The sequence below is a fragment of the Chinchilla lanigera genome, unplaced genomic scaffold (genome assembly GCF_000276665.1).
Source record: "Chinchilla lanigera isolate Chin_1 unplaced genomic scaffold, ChiLan1.0 scaffold00076, whole genome shotgun sequence".
In the NCBI taxonomy this organism is placed as follows: domain Eukaryota; kingdom Metazoa; phylum Chordata; class Mammalia; order Rodentia; family Chinchillidae; genus Chinchilla; species Chinchilla lanigera.
In genome coordinates, this window is record NW_004955477.1 from 5,201,710 (window position 1) to 5,218,098 (window position 16,389).

Below are 16,389 nucleotides of genomic sequence, written 5' to 3' on the forward strand. Positions count from 1 at the left end.
AGAAGGGCCAAGAAGATTTTCTTTGATTGTATGTAAACTTTCCATTGGATTCTTCCTGAAGAGAACTCTCCTTCAGAGATTTACGTGTAACTTTGAACTGTGGTAGAATATATATATTTACCTTTCAGACCATTTTTAGGTGCACAGTTCAGCAGCGTAAGCACATCCACATTATGGTGCATCTGTCACCACTCTCCATATGCAGAATGTTTTCATTTTGCAAAACTAGAGCCCTGTATCCCTTAATAACAGCCCTTCATTTTTCCTCCTCTATTTCGTATCTCTGTGAGTTTGCTCAGTCTAGTCTAAAGGGAGTCATATAATATTTTGCCTTTGGTGTCCGGCTTATTTAACTTAGTGGAATGTCCTCAGGGTTCATCTATGTTGTACCATATGTCAGAACTTCATTCCTTTGTACAGCTGAATACTGTTTATGTACAGATCACATTTTATTTACCCATCTATCTGCTGATAAACATTTGGGTTGCTTCCACCTTTTTGCTATTGTAAATAATGCTGCCATGAACATGTATGTCTTAATTATATGAAAAATTAGAAATGGATTTCCATGGTCATGATATGGAAACTTCAAACCCTGTTGATTCCTAGGACAGTTTTGCCATTGGACACATAATCTAAGCAATAACCATAATCACCTAGTACACACCCATTCCCCAGGATGAGGAGAAGTATTTAAATAAATACTTCCAACCTACTGGTAAAATTGTTTCGGGTTTTTCAAAACCACATTCTTACATGCCATTGACCAGTGGGCCATTCTTGTTTTGGCTTCTGATGTGTTTTTGGAACACATGACGTTCTCTCATCCTGTGAGTCCTCTCTCCTTAGTGGAACAGCAGTTCTATGCCAGGAGCACAGCTCTCCTAGAAGTTGGAATTAGGGAAGAGATCTTCCTGGCCTCAAAGGTACACTCTCTGATCCATACTTCCTGATTCTACAGGATTGCTGATTGTATGAGACATCTCTTCACACTAACACCCATTGGATGCAAATGTACCCCTTACTACAGACTTGTCACTCTTTTTAGAAGTGACCTACACAGATCTGGCTTGTTCCAGAAAGTGAGATCAGCTAACCCTGTCACTCAGTGTCCGCCCCAAATTGACTGAGGCATCTGGCCCTGTCCAGTCACTACTGGTGGTTTCTCCTACTGTCCTCATTGTGCAGCTGAGACTGTGGTCCACCTGAAACACAGACGCTAGAAAAAAGCTTCCTGTCCAAAGAATAAAAGATTTTCAGACACAAGCTGTCCATTAGGGAGGAATCTAATGGTAACTAAAAAACAAAGCTGAAGCACAGAAAGATCTTGTAGTTGAAGTTCCTTAATGTTGCAAAAGGCTTCAAGTAGTGTATATGTGTCTCCATAACAAAGACAGAGGCTGATCCTTCACTGTGCAAACCTGTAATGTGCTGGAGTATTAGACTCTGGCGGGGAGGGAGCCTGTGGACAGTGGTCTGCCTGTGAAATGGTGGCGACCGACTAAAAACTGTGAGGAATGATTATCTAGCATCAGGAGCAAGGTAGCACTGTGCCCTAGATATGAGAGTCAAATGCCTGGGGAGAGTCATGTTACAATAGAGCCAATAACCACTACATTGTGCTGGGAGCTCACAGGTACTGCAGGTTGCTCTGGGTCATGTCGACCATCAAAGGACAAAATGCAGAGTATGAATAAAGAGTTTAACGGGCTTGATTAATATTGAAGTGACTTTCCCCGCTCCACCTGAATAGTTTTGTAGGCCTGTAGCAATATATTTACTACGCTTCACAGATCACCAGGCAGGGGTCAGTCTCCCAATGACATTAACAGTTACCAAAAAGTGGGTGGAATGTCTGGCAGCTTAACACTGTGAGGCAAGCAGCCTCTGAGCGGACTCGCTGTCCATTTGGCTCTGTTTTTCTCCAAAAATCAATCTCATTGTTTTTCTGCATCCAGATTAATATTTATAGTTCTCACAAAGAATAAATATCTGCAACTATATGTATATTTTCCCGTTTTCGTGTTTGAAGGGATTACTTCAGAATGCAAAGTAATTGACGTTTCTAGAAAATGTTATTAGTGTTTTCGTCTATAACTTACTAGTGTTTTTCTATTAAAGCCTTTATTTTTATTATTATGCCTTCTATTGTAAGGCATAATACATGCATCTAGTTTCATAGGAGCCTGTTCTATATTAAATCTTACTGAATTTCTGGAAAGTTTGGTTTTATATAGCATTATAAGATGCCCATACTGTGTATTTATATTTCTAATGAAGACTACATATTACTTTGGTTTCTGCTTGACAGTTTTTCAAAGAAATAGAACATTTTTCTCCCCTAATGTTAATGGAAGACATACCTAACTAGAAAGTGGGCAAAAGTAGTCAATTCTTAAACTGTTCCCTCTTTAGTAATTTGTAAAAACTAAGAATAAATTGGAACTACAGAAGCGGGCTGTCTCATTCCACTCAGGCTGCTGTAACAAAATGCCTACCCTGGGCAACGTATAAACCGTGCAACATTATTTCTTACAGTTCTAGAGGCTGGAAAGTTCAAGGTGAAGGTGCCAGAAGATTGAGTGTGTGGTGAGATAGAGGAGAAAGAGTCAGTCTCTCTGTGATGTACTCTCTTCCCAAAGATCCCACCTTTAACACTACCTCCTTGGCGATTAGGTTTTGACATGTAAATATGGAGGCAATACAAACATCCAGACTGGGTTCCTAGGTCTGACCAAAGAGCTTACATAAGAACTTAGGGGTCTAGAGGGCACCTGCTTCTCCTTTATAGCCCTAATTAAGAGAGGACAGGTGGGTAGCAGAAATACATTAATTGAATGTGGTAGGATCTCTTGTAATCTCTTTGAAAGCCCATTAATTAGGCAAATTTTGATTTGACTTCAAGCTTAGTCTCTGCGAGAAAAATTTAAAATGTAAAACTATGCAGCAAAATTCTGTTCTTTTCGCCTGCCTATCTGTCTGTCTGCCTTTTCACCACCACCACCTCCAGCATCTGTCTAAGGATTGGCACAGATAAGGCAGGGCTCCTCCTGCCTCATGATCAGCCCATCGGGAGACTCACATCCAGTATCTCCTGACTGGAATGGCACATGCCCTGGTGCAGCTAAGCCCTACCATGACAAACATGGCCCCCAACCTCCTCTGGGCCTCTATGACTTCCGCTCACTGTCCTCTCCTTGCTGTGGTTTCTAGTTAGGCAGGGAGAGCCCTAAGAGAGGACAGTTGGGGAGCAGGAGGCAGAAGGCTTTGAAAATCAGCAGTATCTTTATACTGCCTACCCATCCACACTGCTTTGTGATTCAGTTGACATTTGGATCACAGTTGTCAAATCCACGAAGGAACAGAGACCTGTTGAATTTCACAAGAACTTCTCCTATGGTGCATGGACAGAGTGACTATGTTATACCTACACAGAGGTAGCCTTGACAAGGCAGCCTGTGTAAAGAATAATGCTTACCTACTTAATCCTTCCCACCGAGGTCACCGAGTCTAGCCATCTGTATCAGCCCAGATGGACTCTACAATTTGAAATATGTCATTGGAAATGGAGCAAGTCCAACCCTTAGAAGCAAACCTCTATGTACTTTGTCGTGTCATTTGTTGATAAACAGTGGTCTGCCTGGCAACTGATTGTCATAAACAAAGTCCTGCCATCTACCCAGCTCCAGCCACTTTGCCACCAAGGGAAGCCAAGAGCCCAGTACTTTCTTCTGTGGTCTGAATCCCTTTTCCTCCTGTTCTGCTCCTCAGTTAATTTGTCTCCCAAGAGTTGGCTCAAGGTGGCCCCCCTCAAGCTGTGAGCCCCACCTTTATCTCATGAGGTTTCCAGTGCTTTTGGAAGGACAAAACCCACTTAATTAGGGCTATAAGGGAGAGGCAGGTGCCCTCTACACCCCTAAGCTCTTATGTAAGCTCTTTGGTCAGATCTAGGAACCCAAGATATGTAAGCTGATTAACATGAGAAGAGCATAGAAGTCTTATTAATTTTACAGGTACCTGGGAATCTTCACAAAAGAATGAAATCTGAACAAAAGACCAAAGCATGAGGCTTTTCTATGTTTTAGACAAAGAATAACTCTGTAAAGAATAGATGGATCTGTGGACTAGGATAGTAAACTCTAGAGATGGAACGAAAAGATATGAGAGGGGCAGAATGTAGAAGTCAGTGGAAGAAGAGGGTTACCTTAGAGTTTGTTTATTCAGATTCACTGCCGCCCCTGTTTTCTAGCCTTGGTATGGGAAAGGTGTCCCTCCTGGAAGTTGCTATCTGGCTGGTAGGAAAATACAGGTCAGGTGCCCCTTTCTGAAGCTACAGTTCCTCAAGTGATCTGGGAATATCCAGTATACTAGTTTGTCATATTTTCAGATGGCAAAAATTTGACTCCATCAGGGCCCAGTTGAGAAGTGTGGACATCGTTTCTACTTTACCCTGGCTGCCTTAATCTTTTTTGACCATGCCTGAGGCTCTGACTGCTCACTTGGTCTTTCATAATTTTTTAATTGGTTGTCACTGCTAAGACTGAAACATGTTGCATGATTTCAATAATGTAAGGTTCATTGCTTTCTAAACACTACTGACTTAGATAGCCCTGTCTCCTTGTCCCTGTGTCCTTGATGAGTAAGAGCAAGGCACTTACAAGTTGTTCTTAAATGCTATGACATTTTAAAAAAAAACTGTCAAGCATATTTGAAGACCTGTGCTTTTGTGTGTGAGCTTTTCCCAACCCTTCCCCTGTAGTGTTATTTAATGAATGTCATTGTTTCCAGGGAAAAGTTTTCATTTACCGGGGGAAGGAGTATGAACGCCGGGAAGATTTTGAAGCTCGTCTGTTAACTCAGTTTCCAAACGCTGAGAAAATGAAGACAACGTCTCCACCAGGCGATGATATTAAAAACTCTCCTGGCCAGTGTATCCTTTAAGAAACTATAGCAACTCCAGAGTGACTGTGATACCCTTGGTTTGGAAAGGGGGAAGGTGGGAGGTCTCTCATGGTTGACATCTACAGTGTCTTTTGATCCTTGACCTTCCTGACCTCAGACATTCAGTGCTTCACAGTAAAGCCCAAACTTGACTTACCCCCCAAGTTTCACCGACCAGTGTCTGAGCAGATTGTCAGGTAATCATCCCGGTCTCCTTACCTAAGAGGAGATGCTGAGTGGCTTTGTACAGGTCTCCTGCTAACAACCTCACCTTTTGAAGGGTACATTTTGCCCTTGAGTGAGCATTCCAGATGCTCTTTCTATCCTCTACAAAGAGCAAGGGAAACTAATGATTTTCAGCATCCACAGAAGGGAAGGAGGAAGATAATCCATGCACCCGAAAGTGTAAAGTCCACCCCTTTACAAAGGTCAGGAAACAACTTTGAAAGCTCACAAAGAAGGAGGTGGCCTTTTGGTCTTCTAAGAGATCCTCATGCAGGTTAAATCCTGCCTAGTTTTGTAGCAGTGCTCAAACCAGCCCCACATCCATGCTGTATTCACATGCTGTGTGTGCCTCGTGCTTGTACTCTATAAGGTAGAAAAACAAATTGGAATGTTTATTCTCAATGAAGCACAAGATAAATATGCTTTGCTCACAGGACTGCAGTTACATGATGTGGGATCAAGAGGTGGTTTATAAACCTCTCAGGTCACCCATCCACGTTGGAGTGAAATTGCATGCCTATAGTTGAATTGCATGTGACATGGCAAAGGTGTAGAAGCAACTGCAGTAGCACATGATTCTCTGATGTGAAGAGTTTCCTTTTATATGTTCTACTGAAGGGGGAAAAAAACTTGAACTCCTGAGGATCTGCTTATTTTGCATCCTGAAGTTTTGTGGCTTCTTTAACCTGTCATCATTTCTTTGACCTTTCATCAGCAGTAATAGAAATAAATTAGGACTCAGTGTGTTTGCAAATGACTGGCTTCTTGAGGCATGCATTTTAAAGTCGCAGGGTTTTTTTTTTTTTTTCTTTTTTTGAGAGATAGAGATTGAGAGAGAGGCATTAACCAAATAGAGAAGCACACAGTTGCTTAGCTCTTTTTGACACATTTCAATGCAGGAAGACAACAAAGTCTCCCCACCCAGCCCTCACACCTGTGAGGAAGGCAGGCTGTTCATGCTCCTTCTGTGCTACTCTTTCGGTAGGTACAATGTGCATTCTTCTCATCTGAAACTAATACGTACGATTCCTTTGTAAAAATAACGTACACATCAATTTTTAACTTAAAAATAGTAAATTAGTAAGTTATCTGAATAACTCTTTAAATTATTAAAACGAAATGCTAGATTACTAGTTAATTTTTTTAAATGCCAACCATATGCATTGAATATACAGGTACTTTTTTCTCTCTCCTTTGTTTCACCTTTTCCTCATTTTTGCCCATTTCACACTTACTCAGCATCTCTTCTCCCTGGAGGCTTGGCAGGGACAGGGAGGAGGTGAAAATCTCAAGTTAATTTTTCCACCTGCCTGCCTGTCTCTCCAGAGGCCACGGGGTGAGAAAGCTAAGGCTGCGGATGCGGTCAGCAGTGGGGATACTCTGAGATGCATTGACATGTTCTGAGGCCAGACTGTAGGTCTAAAAGCAAATTGGCTGTTTTCTGGGTTAAATATCTAATAATCTGTCTGTCTCTACAGTTTTTACAGGGTAAATGAGGTGCAGCGATTTGAATATTCTCGACCAATCCGGAAGGGGGAAAAAAACCCAGACAATGAATTTGCGGTAAAAAAAACAACAAAAAACACAAAAATCTCTCTCTCTGTCTGTGTCCCCCCACCCCACTCATCACACATATACACAAACACACAAAGCAGGGGAAGGATAGCCTTTCAGAACTATCAACTGTCGACTATCATGTCTGTATAATATAAACAATTCCTAATCCATTCCCCCTCCACATTTAGTAAAGCTAGTGACATGTCATGAATCACTAAGGTGATCAAGATAAATAATAATATGGTGACTCATACCATTAAAGTGCTAGGTTCTTCCTTGTTCCTTTATGTTTCTGGGTTGGTCTTTTCATGGGCCCTGGATAGTGGAACAGATGCATATATCTCTAATTATAAGTGTGTATACAGAGGTGCTGAGCAGTTACTTATATGGGCTTCTACAGGTGGCAGAGCAGTCAGAAGGTGAGCTAGGTATAGATCCAAATGCGTACTCATTGTCCAGTGCCCAGCACTGAACTTCAGTGGACCTCAGCATCTTACAGCAGGGACTCCACTTTAGTCCCCCTGACATAACGGGTAGGGTAGTTCTCTGATGAGGACTGTCCTGTATATCCTAGGCTCTTTGGTAGCGTCCCTGAACTCAGCCCATGAGATGCAACCTCACCTCCCCAGGTGTAACAACCAGTCAAAAAGATTCCCAGACGCTGTCAACATTTATCCCTTGTTGAAAACCATTGCATTGGAGTCATGGAAATTTTAACACATATCCGTATAGCCTTGTAGAAATTATACAGACTGGATAATTTAATGGATTAATCAATTTAATGGATTCCATTTTTTAAAGGTATCAAATAAGCCAGAGTTTTTAAAATGTGAACAGTTGTTTTTATTGAAGACCCTCCCTAAGAAATCCTTCTATAGGCCAGTACTGCAAGGAAGCAGTGGCCTTGGGGGCCCCAGGGAGGACCACCATACTGAAAATAGCTTTCGCTTGTCTGTAGCCTGGAAGCCTCAGGGATGGAGGAGATCAAAGTTGAATTAGCACCTTCTGACCCAAAGCAAAGCTGAGAGTACATCCATTGGGGCAGCCTCAAGTAAAGAGGGACCTCTGCCTCTTTCCCTCCAAATCCTCAGGTTCTTCTAATCATCTGAAGAATGAGGCAAAACCTGTGAGTCTCCTATCAAAGGTCTTGGAGCCTTCCAGCCTTGAGGCCAACACACTTATATGTCAACAAGAGCTTAGAATTGGGTGAATCAGCAGTATAGTTGTTTCAAGACAAAAGCCCTGTTTCTTAGCTAATGCCAGCATCTTGGACCTCCTCAGTGACTGGCCCCTGCAGTGTCTATATAACAACGGCCACACAGCCTAGGCACATCCAGCACAGGAACCTGCAGTAAGAGTGGTAGCTTTCTGAGCAATCCATATCACAAGCAACCATGCCATTATTATATAGTCTCTCTGACCTCAGCACTCACTGAGTTTCCCTCACACCTCACCCATCTAGCAAGTGTATATGTTTTTATACTATAAAGAAACAGACAGAAGGAGGTCAAGTGAACTGCCGAAGGGTGAGCAGCAAGTCAGGAGCAGAGCTAAGAATAACCAAGACTCCTGACATCTGAGCTGCACTAAGCCTTGGAGGTCATGCTTTTTCTAGGTGGCCCTAGAGTCCTCTGATGGTCCCATTTAAACCTCACACATGGGTAGCATGTTCAGGAGCTGTTGGACTTAGTACCGCACACACCTGACAAAGTCTCGGACTTCTAGAGAAGCACAGGCCTATTGGCAGTATTGGGAGGCCCAGTTCTGGCCCCTTCTGCAGGGAGACAAGGCCCTTCTTTTCCAAAAGGCAGAAGGCTAGGAAAGCTGCCCCGCCAAGCCAAGAGTAAGGTGAGGTGACGCAGTACCTTCAAGTCTTGCAAGAAGTGAGGCTCCTGGACCCAAGGATCATCCAAGGAGGAGGCTAGAATGAGGTCTGAGCTGGCCACAAAACCAGTAGTCCCTAGAAGGCCCTTCCAGGGTTTGTTGAGAAGTCATTCACTAGAGGTACAGTCTAGACAAGTTTTGAAAGGGAAGACGTGCTACTCTCCCTCAGGCAAGCACCTGAGAACCATCCTATGGAGCAAACGGAGCTCCTACAGGAAACAGGAGGCCAGGCCTGTGCCCCCACCCCCACCCCAGCCTCTACAGGGGCCTTCCCTTTCCTTTAGCATCTCAGAAGTTTCTAGAATCTAGGCCAGCTTTCTGGAATTGTCATTCCATGATCCCCTCTATTTATGTCTACCTTGCTGTTGATGGACTCAGACTCAGCTCGTGATGATCCTGCTCTAGAGAGACTCACAGTGCCAGGGGATGGTCAGAGGCCAGTCAAGCCTGAGCCTGTGAGGGTTATGGTTTATCCCTGCATTGGAGCTCTGTGCTGCCTTTAAAGAGTTATAGAATTATATTTCCTGCCTTGAGATAATTTCCTGTGATATGTAGTGGGCAATTTTATAAATAATACATTTTGTAAAACAGTTTTTTTTTTTTAATTCAAAATATACATACTTTAAAAGTACATGCCTAATACTTGATAAGAAGGTTTGACGGGGTATGGTGACACTCCAATAATCTGAACTATTCAGGAGGCTGAAGCAGGAAGATCAAAAGTTTGAGGCCAATGTGAGCAACTTAGTGAGACCCTATCTCAAAATAAAAATTTAAAAGGGCTGGGGAGGAAGCTCACCAGAGAGCATTTACACAGCATGCACAAGACCTCAGATTCAATCTCTAACACTACAAGCACACACACATACAAATCTACAGCAGTGGATGCTAAAATATTAAGATTTTTATCCATGCATAGTAGGTAACTTTCCTCATTTTCCATGCTTTTATGTTCTCTAGTAAACATATATTAATTATATAGAAATAAGCTTGAAGTACTGATTTTATTAAAATATGAGAGGTCACTTTGGTTAAACTCATTCCTCGTTAATGCGTTTGCACCTTTGAGTTTCTTTTGAACTTTGTGTAAGGCTAATGTAAAACTCATTTGGACCCTTCCCAAATGTCCATCTATTTGAGAGGGAACTACCCTCTTTTTAAGATATTTATATCTTCCCCACTCACCTATTACATTTTCTTTGTCAAATAGTAGAGAACTGTAATGTTTCCCAGGGGATGCTTTATACGTTCTGGGTGTCTGTTCAGCAGAGCATGGCTTGTAGGGTACCGGCTCAACACCTACCTGCCCCACCCTGCCCTGGACTCTAGCAGAGCCATGCCTTACTGGAGGCCTCCATTCGGGGGAGAAGTATATAAATCCCTAAAAGGGCAAGCCATGCACCTGCTGACATGCTCCTCCTAACATGCCTGTGTGTGTTCCTTTTGCAGAACATGTGGATCGAGAGAACCATATACACAACAGCATATAAATTGCCTGGAATTCTAAGGTGGTTTGAAGTCAAGTCTGTTTTCATGGTAAGGACATTCCCAGAGGAATCATCCATTCCTCTCGCTGATAGGGTCTGACACACCCTCCTTACCCTTGAGAGCCTTGTTGTCCCTCCTGTAGGCCACAGACCCTGCAGTGCATGTGATCACCCTGTTGTTCCCCGGAGCATTAGCATCTCCTTACCCACCTCCAGTATTTTAGTGGAAAAGCTATATAATCACCCACAGTGCTGGCTGCTAAGAAAACCAAGACTAAGACCTCATTTCTGCTCACACAATATTTAATTTCAGTCATAGGTTTGCTGTTTTGACAGTTCTTTCCCTGAACTAAATGAAAAGTTTAAAACAAGTTCCAATTTACATAAACTTTTTGCAGAATCTTTCTTCCTGATGGTTTTATTGCCATTTACATGACAAACAACTTAATTAATAGTACTTTCTCATTCCGAGTAAAAATAGCCTGAAAATGTACCCCTCCCTGGCATTTTTCAAAGGGATGATGATTCCCATCTCATTAGCTAAACTTTGCCTTGCTAAGGGACAGTTTCATTTACATGACGCAGAGCTAGGCAGCAGATTTATTGACTGTACCAGAATGTCAGAGCTGTGGCAATTGCCAGTATAAAAAGATCTGATTGAAATATGTTTTTGTTCCTTTGTCTTCACTGGGCATAATCCTGCCCAGGGAGATGGTGCTGACCATTTAGTTTACAGTGCATCCCTGACGCATCTGCACATTTGGCTCTAGGACTCGGCTGGAACCTTTCTCCCGGCCGTGTGTCCACCCTTCTCTTTGCCGCTGCTCTTTGCTGGTGCCACTATAGCTCAGGGCCCTTCCAGGAGCATCTGCCGCATATCTCCCAAGCCCACAAGGCTACCAGATTGGAGTCACTTCTTCATGCTCGTGGACCCCAACATTCTTGGCCAGCCACTCCCGGAAGACATTTTCCTTGTCATCTCTGGGGAAGCTGTGCTTCCCCAGAGAGCTCAGGAGAATGGAAGGCTGTCAGGAATTGGGTGTCGGGTGACAAAAATTCAGTCCCTTCTGTTTGGAGCAGGTGAGAATGTGTGAGACACAGACAAGCTGGACCTTCACATACACAGGCATTAATTCCTATCAGGAGCCTCTGCCCTGAGCTCTTTGTCACTGAGATTCTGGGAGTCGGCCTGACATGGAGCTTAATATCAGAGAGGCAGAAAACCTTTGAGGGGACACAGCTCCTCCTCAGGTTGCGTTGGCCATTTTTAACAGATTAAGAGACTTGGAAGCCAAATCCTCCCAGAATGATCTGACTGGAATCCTGCTATCTGACCCCCTCCAGTGCTGCTCCTCCTGGGAAAGATCCCGTATCTAAGGGGCAGCAGCTAACCCAGACTGGTGAAAACAGGAAGCGTTCTTTCTTGAGGCAAATGAGCCCCACAGATGAGCTTCCAGTTCAATGGAATCCTACTCGGGAGTGTCCACTTGAGGTTGCGTGCCTGGGGAGGGACATTCCAGGGTCTGATGAAGTGAGGTGTAAATGGCAAGGTTTTTCTGGATGAGTGTGAAGCAAGGGGACACCTTCATCAGTGTGTACATAGCCAGCTATGTTTTGTACATTACTCTCTGTGGCTGTTCCTCCGTCAGTTCGTAGATAGACACATCAGCCTCTGCTAACCATTTCCTCCCCAGCCACCAAGGACATTCTGCTAGGAATCGGCAGATCTCAGTTGCCCCTTTACTGTCCACTTGTTTCCCCTTCTCTGTAACCCCCCCGCCCCCTGCAACCTCTGAGAGAATCCTCCAGAGGCTGCAGCAAGAACAAGGCAAGAGGCTTTGCATCGCCATTTACTGGGGATACCCAGGGTCCCTGGGCATGGGTGGGGCCCTATCTCACCTCCTTTTGGGGGAACCAGAATTACTGTTGAGGTCGTCCCAGACATGGTCGATATGGCCCAGCCTAAAGAAGGTTTGAGTCTGCTAGAGACAGTTCTAGAAGGAAGTGCTTCACTCTCAGCATTGCCTTCATGGTATCTTAGAGCTGAGTCAGACAGAACTTGAGGGGCCCCACAGGAGGACAGAGATACAAGAGAGGAATGCAAGTCAAGTCAAGTCCAAGAGGAAGGTGGCCAGTCCTTCTCCTTCCGTGCTCACAGTGGATTCGTACTTGAGGCTGTGAGGGCAAGCTGGAGGCAGCAAGAGCTCATCCTGACATTGAGGGTGTTCTAACCAAGGAAGGGCAGCAGGCTTCTGGCTTCTCAAAATGCGTAGACTTCTTCACATACCTCCAAATTCCTTAAAACTTGACCTTCCATAAAACAAGCAGAGAGCAAGAAATTAGTGAGCAGGTCTCCTCTGGAAAATGGACAGATAATGATCAGGCACCACTTTGGGCTATGCGATTTTCTGGGGTGACCATACGTATACACACATATACACAGTACATACATGAACACATGCACATGCACGCTTACTCATACACCCCCTATCGTGGGCTGAGTGGACTTGCTTTGTTCATTTGGAGTATTCACATGAAAGTCCATCTATGAGAACAAACAGTCATAATAAAATGTCTGGGTATCCTTGGCTGGCCCACAGGTGACCATGCCCAAGGCCTCTTAGAGGAAAAATGCATAGAAGAGCAGAAAACTTGTTCTACCACAGCACAGTGCTCCTCTGGTGAGACCCCCTACAGATGTGGCAGCTCCAGGCTGATATGTTGCCACCTTCTTTCCCTTGCAGGTGGAGATCAGTCCTCTGGAGAATGCCATCGAGACCATGCAGCTGACAAATGACAAAATCAACAGCATGGTGCAGCAGCACCTGGACGACCCTGGCCTGCCCATCAATCCCCTGTCCATGCTTCTAAATGGCATTGTGGACCCTGCTGTCATGGGAGGCTTTGCAAATTATGAGAAGGTGTGTGAAATACCCGCTTTCTGTTTATAGCACCCAACCCCCAGGATAGGCCAAAAATTCCAGACACTGTCCTCAGACCCCCAAAATGAGTCCTAGTCTGCTGAGCAGTGACAGAGTGACAGAGAAGTGACAGAGCCACAGCTAGGCAGGAGCACCCAGAGGCAGACTCTGCAGACTGCAGGAAAGTCAAGATCTGATCTAGGGCCCCAGGCCCCAGGCATCCTCCGGCAACCGGGAAGGCCCACTGACCAACACATGGTAGAACTCTAGAGGGACCCCTGGGTGGCTTTCAAGAGGCCTAGGATCATAAAAGGCCCGAAGATTCCATTTGAGAGATAGACAAAAGAGTTTACAGTAGGGAAGTGGCACTGATGCAGTACAAGGACCCTGGCCAGAAGTTGAAGGACGTGAATCCAGGTGAGACTCGGCATGTGCCAACTACAGCCCACTCCCCGTTTTGTAAATGAAGTTTAATGGAAACCTCGCTATACCTTTTCCTTTACTTGCCTGTGGCTTCTTCCCTGATAGAGTAACAGTAGAGTTGAGCAGCTGGACAAAGCCTGTTTGGTTCACAAGACATGAAGTATTTATCATCTCGCCCTTCATAGAAAAAGCTTGCTGACCCTTGATCTAGACAGAGTAAAAACTGAGATAGAAAGGGCACTGCTGGAGAACAGGATTTTGGGGTGGTTAATTGTCTTTGAGGAACAAGCAACATGCTTTGTGTGTGCATGTGTGCATGTATGTGTGTGTGTGTGTGTGTATGTGTGTTAGTAGGGATTGAACTCAAGGCTTCACACATGCTAGGCAGGCACTCTACCACTAAGCTCTATCCCTATCCTTTATTTTAGTTTTTCCTTTGAGACAGGGCTTTGCAAGTCACTCAGGCTGAACTTGAACTTACTGTCTTCCTGCCGCAGCCTCCTGAGTGGCTGGGATCACAGGTGTGCACCACCATGGTCAGATATAGGTGGTGTTCTCAAAATGCTCTGTAGCTTTCAAGTGTAGGTCAGGCCTAGGGGAGGTGTAGGGTTGTGGGTCATGGACACTAGCACAACTGGGAGGACTGGATTTGCTGCCGCCCAGCAGGACTAACTAATCCAGATCAGCTGTGGTTTTGAGTGCAGCTACGAACAGCCCCCTTGACTGTCCGTGTGCTCCATTTATTGTGCCTGACCTTACCAAACATTTTGCCTTGGGTCTGGGGAGGCTCTGTTTTATCTCTCTCCAGGGCCTGGTGCGCAGCAGGTGTGCAAAAGTCTATGTTGGATGAGTGGGTGCACTGAAAGGCTTTCCATATCTCCACAGGCCTTCTTTACAGACCGGTACCTGCAGGAGCACCCTGAGGCCCACGGACAGATCGAGAAGCTCAAGGACCTGATTGCCTGGCAGGTAAAGTGTCTACTGGCACCCTTGGGTGTCTGGAGGGAAGGGAAACTGAGTCTAGGCCCAGATCTGTTTGAGCCTCCTCATACACAAGTCTGCCAAGACTGTGGGACAATGGTCAGAATGTGCCTGGCTATGTGTGCCCCTCGGTGTCAGGCGTGCCCCAGTCCCCACTGCCATACTAGACTCAACTTCTATGTTGCCATTAGGAACTCAGGCACCTAGAAAACACTCTCTTGCAAAGAACAAGTTCTCTCTGCCCCTTTGCCAGTTATCCTGACTGCGGGAAAATCTCTGTCTGATAGGGACAGAACAAAAGAACATCGCAGTGAGCTCAGAGCCAAGAAGCCCTTAGCCCCAGCACTGCAGTCCTTAAGAAATGCATAGGGTGGAAGCTGCAGTGTGCCCTCTCCCCTTGCTCTAGGAAGGCTCTAGGGGTGGTGTGTGTCCTCCTTTGTGTTTTCGCAGCTGAGATGCTACGTATTGTTTTGCCTCTCCCCTTGCTCCTGAGGCCCACTGAGGGCCATCATCTGACAGGGTGGGTAAATCTTCCAGAGGGCACTTTATGTGTTAGAACTCGTTGGGCTCAGTGGTATGGAGCCATCCTGTTCACTTGTCGCGGGACCTCTGCCTGCACTAACTCTTCTACTGAGGGCAACTTACTCCTTTAGGCCTCATTTTCATATGCAGAGGGTAAGGAGGATGCTGTCCTCGTAACTCTCACCTAACCTAACCCTTCGTATGAAGGTAAACAAGGTAGGAGTGAGGGCCTTCCCGTGGTTGGGCCAGGCATTGTGCCCCAGACCTCATTGCTGAGCCAGAGTCCCAGACACCCATTTGATGCCTGAAGATTCTGTGCAGGCAGCTTATTTTGCCTGGTCAGAGGACGTCTTCTGCAGGGACATTGCTGTGGGCTTTTCTATTCTGCCCATCCTAATGGAACCTCGTCTTTATGGCTTCTCTCTCTCATCAGCACATCGGCCAGTAAGGCCACTGAGGGTGGCAGGGCTGAACTTTAGTTTTAAGCCAAATTTTCACTTTGATGTACAAGGTGGAAGTACGTAACATATATATGACATAAAATTGAAGCATTCTTTAGTGTACACGGTAGTGGCTTTAAGTATATTCACGTAATTGTACAGCCATCACCATCATCCATCTTTGGATCTTTTTCATCTTGCAAAATTCAAGCTCTACTCATCAAACAATTCACCATTCCCCATTCCCTTCGATCCCTGACCACCACTAGTTTTTTTTCCTCTATGAATATGGTTACTATAGGAATCTCTCATAAGTGGAATCATATATTATCTGTTCTTTTATGTCTGGTTAATTTCACTCAGTAGGACTTCAAGATTTAACCATGTTGTAGCAAGTTTCAGAATTTCCCACTTTTTAAAGGCTGAGTAATACTTCATTAGACTACATTTTATCTATTCATCTGTTGGCTAGATTGTTTCTACCTTGTAGCTAGTATGAATGTTATTAAGAACACAAGTGTACAAATGTATGTTCAAGTCCCTGCTTACAGGATATGTCAAAAACTAGAATTACTGGACCTTATAAAATTGTTCAGTTTTTTTTAGTACTGCCAAAGTTTTCTGCAGAGACTGTATTACTTTATGTTCCTATGAGCTATAGTGTATGCTTCCAGTTTTTCTAAATCTTCACCAACACTTGTTATTTTCTGTTTTTCTATGTTTATAAGAACCACTGTGCAAATTTTTACACTTTGAACAGAATTACATTTAAAAGGAAATACTTAGATTCTGTCATAAATCTATATGCGCTTGATGCCTGTTTGCCCTGAAGTTGTTTTGTGATAGAATCTTTGCAAACAGAAAAGAGTATTGTTGGCCAGCAGTGGTTTCTTTGCATGGAATGTAAGCCTCATGTTGACAGTCTCCCTTTTTTCTCAAAAAGTGGGAGAGAGTTGACATTTTGGATGATGCTGTAGAAACTAAAGGGTTTGAACAAAATTCAAAACT

The 16,389-nt window shown here is 44.4% G+C and overlaps 1 protein-coding gene across 3 annotated transcripts in view; it reads left to right on the plus strand.

Moving 5' to 3' along the window:
- Dock1 (dedicator of cytokinesis 1) overlaps positions 1-16,389 on the plus strand; it is a 518,033-nt gene that overhangs the window by 475,930 nt on the left and 25,714 nt on the right. For all 3 annotated transcript variants that reach the window (XM_005402009.2, XM_005402010.2, XM_013503070.1), the window contains exons 41-46: positions 4,789-4,930; positions 5,060-5,138; positions 6,645-6,729; positions 10,057-10,143; positions 12,839-13,015; positions 14,324-14,407. In XM_005402009.2, coding sequence (XP_005402066.1) covers positions 4,789-4,930; positions 5,060-5,138; positions 6,645-6,729; positions 10,057-10,143; positions 12,839-13,015; positions 14,324-14,407 — 654 coding nt within the window. The remainder of the gene's footprint in view (positions 1-4,788; positions 4,931-5,059; positions 5,139-6,644; positions 6,730-10,056; positions 10,144-12,838; positions 13,016-14,323; positions 14,408-16,389) is intronic.